General features: G+C 38.6%; 1 protein-coding gene across 4 annotated transcripts in view; it reads right to left on the minus strand.

The window, feature by feature from the left end:
• The window catches only part of LOC135198059 (motile sperm domain-containing protein 2-like), a 180,893-nt gene that overhangs the window by 59,329 nt on the left and 104,274 nt on the right, over window positions 1-17,290 (minus strand). For all 4 annotated transcript variants that reach the window (XM_064225454.1, XM_064225455.1, XM_064225453.1 and 1 more), the window contains exon 8: window positions 14,753-14,950. In XM_064225454.1, coding sequence (XP_064081524.1) covers window positions 14,753-14,950 — 198 coding nt within the window. The remainder of the gene's footprint in view (window positions 1-14,752; window positions 14,951-17,290) is intronic.

Here is a 17,290-nt window from a genome sequence, read left to right on the forward strand (position 1 = left end):
CAGACCGACCAGGTGACAAGTCAGATGACATCGAGGACAGCAAGGCTGCACCCTGATGACTACATCAAGCACTAAAACCACCAATGACACCTGCTCTCTCACGAATGTCTGGCATCAAGAGAGAGGAGCAGGTATTGACAACTCTTTCCCTGAAGGATAAGTGCCTGGACTGCCTGAGCAATTCAAAGCTAAGGAAACATTGGGGGTGGATCAGCGCAACCTAACGTCACCAGCAGCGATATCGGCTCATGAGCAACTCCTGACTTGAGCTTTCTGGTGCCAAGAGAAAGGGGCGCAGAGCAAAAAGGCGACTCAGTCCCGAAGGATGAGTGCCTGACAGTCCAAACTGGTCTCACGTTAAACGATCATCAGAGGGTGTATCAACGCAACTGACTTTGTCAACAAGAAACTCAAGAGCTACTAAATGTCGCCTGATCTCGCATGAGTGTCTGACTCCGAGAAAACATGTGAGACAAAAAGTAGATGGTGAACGAGTCACCAGATGACAGCAGACGATCTATCAACTAATTCCCTGTCCAGAAAGACAATGGAAGAAACGCGAGTCATCAGGACGAGCGAACCAGTGTCAAGCAGCCAGTCCTTGTCAACAACACCTAAATACCAACCTGCCTAATTCCCACTATAACTAAACCAAAAACTGCCAAAAGTTATAATACAAAAACAAAAAATACATATACAACAAAAAATAAGATGCAGGTAGCAAACAAATGTAAAACAGGAAGACTACCTAATTCTCCTGTCTAACAACCTGTCCTGCCATCACCAACGGGCCCAAAGAATGAAGGTCGCCTAAAACTAGAGAAATATCCCTCAAGTAAAAAGAGGCAAAAACAGAATTAGAATGCCAAGTCACCGCCTCAAGCACCTTGGCGACCGAGACGTTCTTCATAAAAGCTACTGATGTAGCAACTGCTCTAATACTGTGTGCTCTCAGCGCCTGGCCTCCACAGGCAGCTGAACCACCAGTTTTAACAATAAGATCTCTGAGGAAAATGGATACACCATTCTTTGATATAGGTCTCTTGACATTTCAGGGTGAAACAAACAGAAGACGGGGACGACCCTGAATGTCTGTGCGACATAAATAGCATGAGAGTGCCCTAAAAGGGCAAAGAACTAATTCCTCATAAATTACCGACAAAGTCAACCAGCGACTTCAGAACAAAAGAACTGGGAATGGGATTATCAGATGATTCAGTCTTTATGACAAATTCGGGAAGGTATGACAAAATCATGTCTCGTCCAGATCTGCCAACCAGAAAAGACCTCCGAGGACCCACATATTGAAGGACTGAGCTTCTTGTAAGGAGCTCATAACAGACTCCATGGCAAAAAAAGTCTTTGATCGAGACCGAGACCGAAGCCTTGGAAAGCAAAGGTTGACCCGAAAGTCGGACAAAATCAGGATCTGGTTTGGGGGGTAGAGAGAATGAAGTATTATCCGCCACCTGATAAACTCCTCTCCGTTGTTGTAGAAGAGAAGAGAGCTTCCTCTTCCCTTCCCCGATCACCTTCAAAAGTTTAGCAGCAACGTCCGCCCTGTCTCTCACGAACCTTTGAGCGAAGGGAAAACGTAAAAATTCCAGCAACCGGGAAGGACTGTCATGAAAAATCCCTTCTGTAATACAGCGAGGCGGAGGCTGCCTCTGCACTTTAGGCCTTGCCTGAGGAAGAAAACTCAAAATTAAATAAAAAAGATTTTGAACTCGACATCATGACCACCGTTCAAGGATACATCAATATCACACGAATCCACGTCATCATCATCATCGTCAGATCCTAACTGAGAAACTTCCCCTGAAGTAACATCCTAGCGACTAGCTGTCTTGGGTCTAACACTAATACCCCTCCCCCCTTCTCCTAAATAAGCACCCTTTGGCACTGTTACGGGACTAACATGGGACACATTGGGTAAAGAATCATCAGGCACGTGCCCGGACTGGATTCCCCCTAGGCCTTCGCCATGACGGGGTTCACAAGCCGGGGTATCTGTCGCACAGTTACCCATGGTGCTGTTGACAGGTACCTGATGAGGAGCTGAAAATGTAAAAGAGTGTTAAACATCCTAGTAAAAGCTACTTCAAAATTCTCAGACAGCTTGATAAACTTGGCTGAAATGTCTCTATCTAAACTATGCTGTAATGTTTCAAATTTCTTCTTCCCACTAGCTTCCATCGCCAAAAACTTTGAATCAAAATTAGAAACAACTTCATTAGTTACCAGTTGTACAGGTGGCAAAGCATCAATTAATTCGGAATTGGAATCACACGATACCGAAACTGAAGAGCCAGAACCATGGGCGCACACGTCAAGGAAATCATTAGACACAGGTCTAGCTACCGATATCTTTTTCTCCTTAATCAATCTTTTACGGTGGAAGATTCTTTGATGTTTAATATATGTTGTCATGTCTTCGTCGGACCAATACTTACATAAGTCGCAACAAGAAGTCAAGTCACAAACCTGTCCACGACAAGAGCTACAAAAGTCATGGGGTTCATACTCCCTGCTACTCATCCTTGTCCCACAAGCCGGGCAATTCCTGATGTTGCTAGCAGAAGGAAGAATCGAATTATCTTGGCTATCCATTGAACTTTTGGACAGGTCACATAATTCCGGGTCGCTCAAAAGTTTGTAAAAATAAAATATATACACCACAATAGAAATAAAAGTTAATTCACTAATTTCGTGGATAAATAGTGTTTCCCCCGTATTCACGGGAGATGTGTACCAGACACCCACCCGAATAGCTCAAAACACCCGAATAGTTAGAACTCCCCTCTAAAAATACCTACTATATCTACCTATCTTGAAAGTTCAAATACCAAATGTCTACCTAAAGTATTATCCTACATCAAATATACCATTGAATTGGTATTAATATAATTTTAAAGTCATCTTCAACATTTTACCATTAGAAATATATAAACAGCCAATAGCAGTAAGAGAGAGAGAGAGAGAGAGAGAGAGAGAGAATAACGCCTTACAATTTCAATAGATTGAAATGAACGTCTGTAGGCAACACTTTTCCCCCTCCCATAAATACATATATTTCTCCAGAGAATAGAGAAAGAGAGGACTGAGCAATTATGTTTGTCTGTCTATCAATTCTTTTGCTGAGAGCGAGAGATAAAAGAAGGAAGAAATAGAAACACCAAATGTATACCTTATGTAAGATCCTGCATCAAATTTACCTTAAATTATTATCATATTACTGTATTAATCTTAAAAATTGTATTAATTTCAAAGTAATCCTAAACATTAGTACCCTTAAAGGTATATATATATGTACTTACATACGTACTTATAACACTTGCAGCCAAGAGAGAGAGACAGAGTTACCACTATGACAAGTATCTTGTGGAGAGAGAGAGGAGAGAGAGAGAGAGAGATAGAAGGAAGAGAGGACGAGAGGAGACGAGAGAGAGAGAGAGAGAGAGAGAGAGAGAAAGTTGTCCTTACAGTATTTAAAAGTGAAATGGAATGATTATTGTATTTAAAATACTCACATATGAATTTTGTAATTACAGTTATAGTATTATAGTATTATACATATTATAGTATTATTATTGGAAAATATTAATAATAAATTTATTACATACATGTCCATAAAAATGATCTCAACTCAGTAAAAGAGAGAGAGAGAGAGAGAGAGAGAATTGCATAAAAACCATTAAATTTGTCGACTATTGTATGGCATTGTTACTTGACACATTTGACAGTTTCCCAGCTCCAAGCATCACTGGAGTTATGAGAAGGTAGGGAAATTGATACAGAAAAAGATGAAGGGAAGAATTTTCATTTGAAATTAGTTATAGTATTATTACTACTTCTATTATTATTATTATTATTATTATTATTATTATTTTAAAATATAATAAACACATGCATCTACCATAAAATTTCTCTCATCTCAGTAAGAAAGAGGAGTTATCCTTACAAGTGAAATGGAAAGGTCATTTTCATCTCTTTAAAATACTACCATTATGAATTTTGTAATTACAGTTTTATTATTATCATTATTATTATTATTATTATTATTAAACAACTGAAATTATCAATAAACATTTTACATACTAGTACCATAAAAATTCTTTCATCTCAGTAAAAGAGAGAGAGAGAGAGAGAGAGAGAGAGAGAGAGAGAGAGAGAGAGAGAGAGAGAGTGTGTGTGTGTTTATCTCTCTGTTCTCTCAGAAAATACTTATAACGCTTCCAGCGAAAGAGAGGGAGGGAGTTACCACTATGACACATATCTTGTGTGGCAAGAGAGAGAGAGAGAGAGAGTTAATCTTAATTTAAAGTGACATGGATAGATTAGTATTGTATTTCTTTAAAATACTATCACATAATATGAATTTTGTAATTACAGTTATTATTATTATTATTATTATTATTATTATTATTATTATTATTATTTGAAAGTATTAAAAATATACTATAAAAAATCTTGAGTCTCAGTAAATGAGAGAGAGAGAGAGAGGAGAGAGAGATAGAGATCCAACGGAAGGTGAAGAGATGAGAGAGAGAGAGAGAGAGGGAAATTACATGAGCACTTGGTGGCAACAACACAACAGCTCCTCCCCCTCCCTCCTGTCACATAACTTGATATATCTGACAGTTTTAGTACCTGGAGTTAGAGAGAGAAGACTGGGATTTCCTTCATTCTTCCATAATTTTTTTTAATTTATAACCTAAAATCTTACTAATTCACTATGGTATTATCTTTAATGAATTGATATTATTGCTGTATACATTAATATTAATATTTGAAAATAGTAAATCATTTATTTATCATACAAAAAAAAACATACATCTTTGTAGTGAGAGAGAGAGAGAGAGAGAGAGAGAGAGAGAGAAGAGAGAGAGAGAGAGAGAGTGTGATATCATTTAAACTTATTAAACTTACTAATACAGTATTAATCAAAATTAATATTTGAAAATTAGTAAATAATTTTTGTATCACAAAAAATGTATTTAGTCATGAAAATAAACATCAAAATACACTAATTAGTAATTATTTTTGTCAGAAAATCCCGTGAATGGGCGAATCCCCCGCAAATAAATGGGTAGATATGGTCCAGAGAGAAATCTGCGAATCAGTGAGTCCACAAATCCGGAGAACGCGAATACGGGGGGCCCACTGTAATACATGAATGGTAATTAACATAAAGCCGCATTAACAATTAATGAGAGCTTTAAAGGCACAAAAGGTTTAGGAAATTTATAAAGAGCGGCCGTGATGTAAACAACACAACCGCTCGTTAACAACTGATTTTCAAGGAAAGGTTTTTTTAACTGTCAACGGCAGTGTTGGCAACTGGCGGACAGAATATGAGGTGACAGGGTTGCCAATGTGGTAAATTTGGTACGGTTTTTGGGGATTTAGGGCTAGATAAATTATATTAAGGTAATGTTTATTAATATGTGAAACTAAACAAACTCTAGAAAGTTTACAACACCATCAAATGAGTGTGCATACATAGGTATGTACTATTGTCATATTTTTTGCTTGGCTGATTTACTGTACTACTGTATTTCATTACAAGTTTAGTTGACAATCAATATGATTATCACACATATAAGAATATTTGATCACTTTTGATGTTTTACCTCTAAATCACTGTGAAAATATTTAAAACCCAAATTTCATTCAGTAGGCAAGACAAACCAAGCAGTTGTAGCACGTTTACCTAAGCCACGGAATTGGTGCATAAGTATGAATAACCATTTTTCTTTCTTATTTTTGCTTTGCTTGATTTACTATACCTATTGCAGTGCAAGTTTAGTCTTGGTTTACTATACCTATTGCATTGCAAGCTTAGTTGATTTTAAGTTATGGTTATCATACACCATAAAAGTACAAGAGAGAATATTTGATCACTGCTGATATTTCATCTCAACTGGTTTCTCTCTCTCTCTCTCTCTCTCTCTCTCTCTCTCTCTCTCTCTCTCTCTCTCTCTCTCTCTCTCTCTCTCTCTCTCTCTGTATCCTAACACATGATTGCATTAATCTTTTGATTTTAAAGAATAAAAAATGGAAAAATACAGTAAAAATATAAACAAGAATACTGTAGCATAAAATATAAATAAAAAGTGAAGGAGTGTGCATTACTTTACCTAGACTTTTGTTGTAAACATACTTCCCCCCTCCCATCTCTCTCTCCTATGAAAAATAGCCATGGATTCAGTAAAAAATATCTTTGGTCTGTGGTTGTGAAGGGAGAAGGAATGCTGAGAAGACATTATTATCATAGCCCTTGAAAGTTTCAGTGCTTTCCAAGCAGACCTTGATGTCAGTTTGAATGTTTAGTCACAGTTGAAAGACAGAAATAGAATAATAACTGTAGGGTCACTGATCCTTAACTCTGCTTCTGAAGCCTCCTTCAATCACCAGGGTTGCTGAAGATCAAAGAAATTACATACCCAATCAACACTTCAGAAAAAGAAGTTCATCCTTGCTTAGTGTTGGTCATCTTAATGTCTTCCATCTCAGAAAGCTTATCAAATGAAACAACAGTTAGAAGAGGAGAAGCAGTTCTTACAAGGAGTAGGATAACAAATTAAGATGAGAACTTAAATGCTTTGTTTGTCCTGCAAAGCACAGAAATCTTGGGCATAATAAGCTGAGAGGCTCTTGATTTACTGACTTGGGTCACAGGAGCAATGACTATTGGCACCAAAGAGGACACAGCATCACTAGAAGATGGTAATAAAGTAAAGAAAGCCTAACTTGAAAGTTAATTGTTAAAGGGTATAGCCTTTCTTGGAGCTGTTGACTAATAGACTCTACCTGAACGTGATAGAGGAAGTAGGGGCTGCAGTTTCAGCCACTGAGGAGTCTTCAGAATGAATAAGTTGGTGGAGGCATGCCTACGATGGTTGGAACATATTTCACTGTGACAGACTCCATTAATAGACAACTTTTCCTTTAGAATGCTCCTTTGAGAAGCGTGTACCTCTGGTTAGACTACATCCAAAAATAACCTTCAACAACTGGAACTAGGAAACAGTATGTCCACAACTTTCAGAAGCTTTAATAGGAGGTTTCTAGGAACATCCATTACAAGAGGCAGCAAAGGCAGACATTCTGGAATGCTAGCATCAGTACATGAACTTGAAAAGCAGAAAAACCAGCAAGAGTATTATGGTGTGGCAAAGAAACAAATGGGGCAGCAGGAGCTAGGATAGTTGCCGACAGAGATTAGAGGGTGCATATATGATAGGTACTATTGCAGCAGCGGGTGGCACCAGACTTACAGGAACAGCAAACACACCAGAAGCAACAGGCTTAGAACTGAAGGCAGATGCACAGTAAAAATTGTCATAGCGACCAGATTAGTTGGAGCAGGATGCAGAGAGATCCAAGTGTGGTAGGAACAGTGGGAGCCACAAGCACAGAAGACACAATAGGAACAGGATTCAGTGTACACAGTCACAGAGTAGACACAATCAAGGCATTAACCTAACAAATATGGTCCTGGATCATTCATATCATGGCAAAAATAGTCCCATCCCATTGAGTGAAAAACTCTCAAATACTGGAACACCCACAGAAGGAAAGGCAAAAATCAGTCGAGAAGGGAGAACAGGTGGCATACAGGATGAGCATACACCAAGCAATAAAACAGAAATGGTCAGCATCCAGCAGGCAGCTTGGTCACCAGGCAGAGCAGGTGTAGCACGAACTGCAGGTGAGAAGCTGAGAGAAGAGTGGGCACATCACTGGATAACAGTTCCTTCTTTACCTTGACCAAGGAAGATGATGATCCCAAAAGGCCAACCAGCTAGCTGAACCTTCTTGATTTGTAGGATCCCCTCTCATATAGCAACAAATGTGAGCACAACCAATCCAGGGCAAGCAGGTGCTGCACAACAGGTGTGGTCTGCATCCAATAAGGGCATAGTGTGATACGCTTTCTTGGAATACTTTAGCAAGTTCCCGAAAGTATAATTAAAGTACACAGCAAAAATATATGCTACACATAAAAAGTCCACTAAAGCAATATAATACACACTAACAGAGCCATAAAATAATGTTATACAACAAGAAGCTTACACATTACCAAATGTTCTAAAATTACTTCTAAGCAAAATCATGTACTACTGACAAGCAAAACATCATTACAGATACCAACTACAAGTGGCAATACTCATTTAATATTACAAAATACCCAACACCAAAAACTGTTAAAAACCCTGAACCAGTATACAGTAAGTCCTCGGGTTACGCTGGTCTCGACTTATGATGTTTCGTGGTTACGAACGCGCCCCCATAAAAATATAAAAAATAATATTTTGCGTCGTTCCGTCTTACGCGGTTTAGCGTCGTAAGCAACGTAAACAAACGCGAACTAGTTCCGGGCGCACGGCGGAAGAATACGCTTTGTGGGGGAGAGGACGGCGTCGCTTCGCTACGCTCATTCCTCGCCCATACGCCATTTTGGTTGTTTACACTGCCTCTCTCTCCCTCGTGTTATATCGTTTTTGTAACTTTTTGCTCTTTGTTATGGCTCCCAAGCGCAAGGCGGACTCTTCTGATGGTAGTGCATCGAAGAAAAGAAAGGCCATCACCATGGAAATTAAAGTGGACATTATAAAGCGATCTGAGAAGGGAGAAACGCCAACAAACATTGGCCGCTCGCTTGGCCTTAGCCGTTCGACCGTTGCTACCATTATCAAAGATAAAGAGCGCATCGTTGAACATGTGAAAGGATCTGCTCCTATGAAAGCGACAGTGATAACTAAGCAGCGTAGTGGTCTAATAATTGAAATGGAAAGGTTATTGGTGCTTTGGTTGGAAGACCAAAATCAACGGCGTATCCCAGTCAGCCTTATGGTGATTCAGGAGAAGGCGAAAAGATTGTTTGAAGCGTTGAAAAAAGAAAAGGGGGAGGGAAGTGAAAGTGAAGAGTTTGTGGCTAGTAGGGTTTGGTTTATGCGATTTAAGGCTCGGGCCAATTACCATAACCTTAAATTGCAAGGTGAAGCTGCTAGTGGGGATGAGAAAGCAGCGAGTGAATTTCCTAAAGCGTTGTCTGAGATAATTAAGGAGGGGGGTTATTCTGCTCAGCAAGTGTTTAACGTAGACGAGACAGGTTTGTTTTGGAAACGTATGCCTAACCGCACTTACATCGCCAAGGAGGAGAAGTCAGCACCCGGTCATAAAGCCAGCAAGGAGAGGCTAACTTTACTTCTTGGGGGTAATGCTGCTGGCGACTTCAAACTGAAGCCCTTGTTGGTGTATCAGGCTGAAAATCCAAGGGCACTCAAGGGCATTTGGAAGGGTCAACTACCAGTAATTTGGAAGTCCAACAAGAAGGCATGGGTGACACTTGCAGTGTTTGAGGACTGGTTCGTAAACCATTTTGTTCCAAGTGTGGAGCGGTATTGCGCCTCCAAGGGTATCCCCTTTAAGGTGTTGCTAGTGCTGGACAATGCCCCTGGACACCCTGCCCAGCTGGGAGACTTCAACCCTAATGTCAAGGTGGTTTACCTTCCACCTAATACCACGGCCCTTTTACAGCCTATGGACCAAGGAGTGATTGCTTCGTTCAAGGCCTACTACCTACGAAGGACAATTGCTATGGCTTTACAGGCAACTGAAACCAAGAAGGACTTGACTCTGAAGGACTTTTGGAAATCCTACAACATCCTTGATGCTGTAAAGAACATTGCTAATTCCTGGGAGGAGGTTAAGCAAACAAACATGAATGGTGTCTGGAAGAAAATTTGTCCTCAATTTGTGAATGATTTCCATGGGTTTGAGGACACAGTTCAGCTAGTTGTCAAGAACGTTGTTGCCCTGAGTAAGGAAATCAATTTGGAGATGGAGGTTGATGATGTTACAGAGCTGCTGGAGTCTCATGGCGAGGAGTTATCTGCTGAGGACCTGATACAACTGGAGAAGCAGATGATAGAGGAAGAAGAAGAAGCACCCACCCCAGAGCCTAAGGCTTTCACAAGGCAGGACTTGATAAGAGGTTTTGCAGAGTTGCAGCAAGCGTTGTCAACTTTTGAGGCTCAGGATCCCAACTTGGACAGGTTCACTAGGGTTTCCAGAGGCGTCATGGATTTGATGCAGTGTTACAAGGAGATCTTGGATGAAAAGAGGTCGCTCTCTGTTCAGACTAACCTGGAGCAGTATTTTAAGAAGGTAGAGAGGCCTGCAGGAGATCCTGTACCCTCTACCTCAGCTGCCTCTGCTAATCCAGACTCGCCTGCCCCACAATCTCCAGCACCTTCTGAATGTTCTGCTAACCCAGACTCACCTGCCCCAGTATCTCCAGCACCTTCTGTAGGTTCTGCCTCACCTAAAGACTCACCTGCCCCAACATCTCCAGTAGTATGTTCTGCCTCACCTCAAGAATCACCTGCCTCAGCATCTCCAGTACTAGTATGTTCTGCCTCACCTCAAGAATCACCTGCCTCAGCATCTCCAGCAACTTCTGGAGGTTCTTTTTCTCTTCACTAACCTCCCCCAGTCTCCCGAGCATCGCAGCACCCCCAGTCTCTCCAGCACCGCAGCTTCCTCTCCAGTGTGCAAGCCAATCAAACTAATAAAGGTAAGGAATTGTTCTCTCGTTGTTATTGATAGGTATTTACATTAAATCATGTGGTATTTTTCAATGTTCCGACTTACGCTGAAAATCGTGTTACGACGCATCGTAAGAACGGATCAACGTCGTAACTCGAGGACCCCCTGTACAGTACTTTTAACCCGATGCACCTGAGGTTGTGTTATGAACACATCTATCAGTGTACCACAAAGACTAAACACAAACTAATTAAGCAAAATGGAATAGTACCTCAAATACATAAACAAATATGGATTCTTAAAAATAAATTTCATACCAACAAAACATGTAAGAAACAAATGTTATCCGTTCCCAATTAAAATAAAAGAAAAGTAAGAAAAAGGGAGATGACCTAGGACAAGTACAGCAGAGCCCCATTATGCATGGGTAACACCTGCCAAAGCCCCATGCACCCCTGAAACTGTATATAGTAATTGCAAACACCTTATATAACAGTTTATAAGTTTTTGTTTATCACTGAGTATTGCAGGGGGTTGGGGGAGGGTGGTGGTTAGCCAGGGTAAGACTCATTTTCTCACTTCATTTATTTCTAAAATAATTTGATATCTTTTATGTTCAATGATTTCAGCATTAAATACATTTTTCTGATGAAATACCAGCAAACTGAAACACTTGAACAGATTACAAAATACAGGCAGCTCTCGCTTATCGGTGGCGTTGATTAACGTGTTCAAGTTTTATGGAATTTGACTAATGACGTCGTTGACCAGATTTTGGCGGCGGTATGCAATTTTCAGTGTCAGTAAGCAGACATCATAAACGCCATTTATTACCATAATTATTGGAGATTTTTGGTTACTGGCACTCGCCCGGGAACAGAACCTGCATCATTAACAGGGGACTGCCTGTAGTATCGGTATTCACTGCCCAGCTGTGTTGCATCAGAATAATTTTTTCCCACCAATGTCTTAGTCTGTGTTCATGTGTATACAGTGGACACCTACTTTTATCCGCTTCATTTTTTCACACTTCAATTTGTCACGAATTTTTGTTGAACATATCTTTCATCAATTCGCAAATTTTTCCTTGGACCATATCTCTAAAATTATCACTAATTAGCTTTTTTCGTAGAACACCATGTATTCACTAATTATTTTTTTCATTAAATGATATGTATCCTGAAAGAGTAAGATAATTTTTTTTTATAAATTTATGACATAAACCAAGAACTTACTGTGCTAAATAATTTTTTTAATCATAAATGCATTTGTAGGTAATCACAAAAATATTAAACATGATGTAAACCAACCTAGCATTCTGTTTGGAAGAATGTGCCTCACTGTTCTAAAGTACCTACATATTTTAGATGTGCTCTATACAGTAGTACTATCCTAAAATATGTACTGTACAGTAAAAATAATTTCAAAATTGTCTTACAGCACAGCAAAATATAATACAATGTGCACACATTATGTGCAGTACTTGTCATTCCATGCTTTAAAGTCTGGCGCTTGCTTCGCACTTTGGTGGACATAGGTCCCATAAGGCAATTTCTTCCAGAAAAAGCCTGCTTTGTCACAACTGAACACATGCCTGGAATTGTAGCCTCCATCAATGAGTTTCTTAATCTCAAGGGGAACCAGTTGGTGGCTTTTCATTGGCAGATGCGGCTTCTGTAATTTCTACATTCTTCAGGTTAAACCAGTGCTTGAATCTATTTAGCCATCCTTTACTAGCTGTAAATGGTTTGGTTCCCTCTTTAATATCAGTCTTGATGCTATCATGCTTATACAAAAGTTTTCTGCTGTAGAATTTTACTGTCAATTGAGACCCTCTCCTTTCATGTTCTCTATCCTTACACCAAGTGATTTTTCAGTGTTAGCCAACAATTTATCCCACAATGTAAAGCTCACTTTTGTGCTTACAGGCACCGTAGCAAACTTTTCGCAAGTGCTTTTCTTATGTTTGAAGAATGTATGAATCAATAATTAGTTCTTCAATGTCCTAGTGAACTCATCAGTTTTGTAAATTTCGATTACTCAGTATCTAACACCTTCACGTTTTTTTTGCCGAGGCAGGCCCATCACGGGCCCTCTACGGCTTGCTCTTACTACCAATAGAAACATTTCTAGCACACTTTGGAGCAATGCACAGGGTCTTTGTAACAAAGTAGAGTGCACACACTGCCTGTGAGCTATGCTGTGGGAAAAGGCAGCACACAGACTGAGTATGGAGCAATTAGGGAGACAATGGTTTGATGCTGGGCAAAGCAAAAGGTAATGCGTGGGTACTAGCACTGCTTGATGCTTTGTTTTGATCATTTTTTCACTTGTTCTTTAACAACAAACTGTTAAGAGAATGTCAAGTAAAATGAAAACTGCAGAGATTCTCCTAAACCTGTTAACAACACTACAGAAAAACAAAATATGCTAAGAATAATTTGTACCTGGCAGTGGGTCTAGAACACTAATGCAAGAAGGATCATGTTCCTGTCTAGACAAAAGTCTGTGAAAATTTGAGACTGGCTGTAGGAACAACATGAATGATAACTGTGGGCACAATATGATTGATGGAGTTGTTATTAAGCAAAAAAAAAAAAAAAAAAAAAAAAAAAAAAAAAAAAAAAAAAAAAAAAAAAAAAAAAAAAAAAAGACAGAATATATACTTGGCAATGTGTAATTCTCAGAACCCTTTTGGCACAGAAATAAGCCAAACAAATGTGCATGTGTCTGTGAGGCATAATGTTATTCTTTTTTTGACTTAGTTTTATTTAAGAAATCTTTATGGACTATGCAACACTGACATACAATACATATAGAAAAAAGGTGACCATACAGTTTCAGAGGTTTACTCAATTATATGGTGAAAAAGGATAGCTAAAAGAATACAGTAAACCAAACTTTCTTTAACAATCTCTATAATAAAGGTTAAACAAAATTTTCACCTCAACTAATTTGTACACTAACATCTTTGCAGGCCTAACATGTTAAGAATTTCACCATTTCTGAATTCAGTTTTGTCAACCATTATGTATCAAGATAATTCACTTACAACAACTCGCACCAAGCAAAAGAAAAACTTGCAAAAAAAACTCCAAGGGGTATGCTGAATGAAAATGCAAAGAATAAATACACACACTACTGCCTAGTGTCTAATGTAAACGAATGCAATAGTCACAATAAACTCAAAATGCTCCATAAAATAGAAATTTTAAATGAGCACTTAAAGCAATATTTGATAAAAATGTTTATCAAAAGTAAATTTACGACATTAATATAAAATTCCTAATTCTAAAACTGATTAAGATCACATCCATATCCACTGCAGTTTAAATAAACAGTTAGTTGTCTCTCTGCAGGCTGATTTCCCTTTAGGGCCCTCTTACATTTATCATCAGTTGACCTGTCCATATGGGTTTTCAGCTGATGATCTTGGTGAGAGAAACATGGATACTGCTGGCTAATTTTGCTTGACCTACAATTTTCTTAAATGCAAAAATTTAAAGTTGGACTTTATTCTTTTGATATCCACATCTAAACCAATATCAATAAGCAAGAAGCTCGTTAATTGCTGTAAGACATCCTAATTTACAGATACGTACTGTAATTCAACCCTGGATGTCTAATTTTTTAGCTTTTCTGCAATACAGCACTCTTGTGTAAGTGTTGCTAGTATTTCAAGGGTACCAAATTTCAATCACCTTTAAACCTCATGTATAGTAAGTAGTTAACTTTTTAGCTCTCTAACAGAGGTTACACAAAAATTTCATTTTACATCATCAACACCATCAGCCTGCATACGATTCTAACATCTTGGCCCCTGGAAGCTAACAATTTGACCTTATAAGTTTTCCAAAGCAAACTGGAGTAGTACGTACTAATTTTGTATTTCAACTATCAAAATCATCAAATAATCATTGACGTTTGCTTAGTTTTCCTAATGAAATTAATGACTGCCAAATGATACAAGGTGAGTGAGTGAGGATGGAAAATAAAGGTGTACTATCAGCAGCATCTCTTGTATTATGTACACGTAAAAAATATACCTTCGTATCCTAAAATTACCTTAATACTATCATAACCATGCTCTCAACAAAAATGACACCTATGTCTAAACTTCACCTTACTTTATTCAAAAGAAACATTACATTACATTTAAACAGAACATAAAAGCAATATAGCAACTGGTACATACCTTAAATAACTGAGATATTTCCTGAGATGAAAGATCCAAAGAAGATGCAGGGGATCCCATTACCAAAAATTTATCTCGTACTAATGCAGATGGAGCTAATTGTTCACTGACAGTTACTCCAATATCAATCTGGTGACCAGGTTCTAAAATGCCAACAGAAGGTTTAACTCTGAACTTCTCTGGTGAAGTGGTTTTAATCTGTTAATATAAAATTATGTAATAAATCTTGAGCCGTTGCCAGAAGAGCATTTGGTAAATTACATTAGGTTATCTAAAAATGACATTTTATAATAAAGGTTTAATATATACTTACCCAGTAATTACATTATTATATGTAGTTTCCTCTTGCATAGCAGCTTGAATTAAAAATTTTGTGGGTAAATCTTCACAGCCCAAAGCAGATGACTATGATTATATGTTGTATAATTGTTATTGGTATTTTATGCATTGTTGAAATATGGTGGGTGTCCTATATATGGACAGCATATGGTTGATTCTAGGAGGTGTCTGTTGATGCATTTAAGTTGTGTTGTGACGTCATAGGCTGTGACGTCATAGACAAGATGGCGGCGGCGGCGGGGGGATGTAAACAATAACATGGGGCAGTAGAAAGGACGTGCTGGTTGTGTGTGGTTGGTAGGGGAGAGCTCTCTGTCTGGTAGGAGTTTTTGGGTCGTAAGTCTTGTTGTGCTGTTGTTCTAAGGCGATTTCTGGGATACAAGAAGAATACAAAGAATGGAAAGGTCAAGCTGAAGATTGGCTATTGTTGTATGGAGAAGATAAAAAATACCCGGCGATAGAAATGAGAATGAGCTTAAAAGGGAAAGCCCGAGGGCTAGTGGAAGCATTAGATAAGAGATAAACTTACTGGTACAGAGGGTCCAAAGTTAATCCTAAAGAAACTAGATAAAGCCTATCTAAAAGACTCGGTAATGGAGAATTACGGCAGCATAAAAAGATACCTTCTAATAAGAAGAGAATCTAGTGAAAAGATGGCGGACTATTTAATTAGATACGAGAAGGCAGCATCTGAGTGTGAAAGAGCAATGGGGAAAGGTGCACTTGAAGGGGAAATCAAGGGTTATCATGTAATAGAGCAAGCAAATCTCACGGAAAATAAAAAACAAATGGTATTATCGGCTTGTGGGCAAGAAAAGCTAGAGTACGGAACAGTGTCGCAAACAATGAAAAGACTATTTGAGGGATTAGGGACTAAAGAGGAACGGGAATGGTGGGGGTCGTCAGAAGGCAATGCCAGTTCTGGGAGAGGGAGGGAAAACCAGAGATATCGGGGAAGATGGAACCGAGGAAGGGGTGGTAGAAATCCTAAAAACAAAGAAGGGAAGGTAAAAGTATCCTAAAAACAAAGAAGGTAAGGTAACAGTATGTGCAATATGCAGCTCAGAATGGCATTGGGCTAGGGATTGTCCTCAGAATTTTCATAATAGGAAGAAAACTGAAACAAGACTAGAAGAAAATAAGCTGAAAACAGAAACTGGGAGAAGAAGAAGAAGAGGTTTATGTAGGAGAAGTTAATAAAATAGTGGAAGCATCATGGGAGGTAGTTGATGCAATTTTGGACACGGTGTAAATCAACAGTTTGCGGGGAATTGTGACTAGCACGTATTGTCATGGATTTGAGTCAGGAAGAGTTGAGGAGAATGAGGAACACTAGGATAGAGTCTAATAAAGTGTTTGATTTTGGTGAGACATCTTATGTCCAAAGGAATAATAGAAATACCTGTGATACTAAAAAACACAAAGTTTTATTTGAAGACAGAAATTCTGCAGGGTGATATACCCTGGCTGATAGGTAAGCAAACCATGAGTAAAATGGGTATGACCCTAAATTTGAAAGAAAATTGTGCCATAATAGAAGTATTAGGGGGAATGAAAATAGAGTTAAGAGAAGACAAACAGGGTCATTTAAGAGTACCTATAAGGAGGAGAAAGGTAGAAGAATTATTACTGGAGGGTTGGAAGGGAAAGAATCTGAGGGAAATTAAGAACACAATGAAGAAATTACATTTAGTTTGGTCATGGAAGTGGAGATAAAACATGGAAGCAAACAGAGGAAGCACAATGGAGTAATGGGTTAATCGAAAAAGAGGAAATAAGAAAGTTACTAAAGGAACTGATTGAAAATTGTGAGGTTTGTAAAAGATACAAAAGTAGTAGGCTTTTCTTGGAGTAAAACGTTAAATGAAGTTGTAGCGATGGATGTGGGAGAGACAGAAGAGAGAAAGTTCTTGGTAATAGTGGATATGGCAACGAGGTATTGTCAGGCCTGTTGGATAAAAGATAAGAAACCAGAAACTATAATAAAGACACTTTTTGAGTGCTGGTTTGCTATATTTGGAGCGCCCTTCAAAATATTGTCTGATAATGGGGGAGAATTTCAAAATGAAAAAGTAAGGAGGATGGTAGAAAGATGGAATATTAAGGTACAGTAGTACCTCGAGATACAAAAGGCTCTACTTACGAAAAATCCAAGTTACGAAAGCCAATGCGAAAAATTTTACTCCTCTACATACGAAA

Source organism: Macrobrachium nipponense, chromosome 21 (assembly GCF_015104395.2).
Source record: "Macrobrachium nipponense isolate FS-2020 chromosome 21, ASM1510439v2, whole genome shotgun sequence".
NCBI classification, from domain to species: domain Eukaryota; kingdom Metazoa; phylum Arthropoda; class Malacostraca; order Decapoda; family Palaemonidae; genus Macrobrachium; species Macrobrachium nipponense.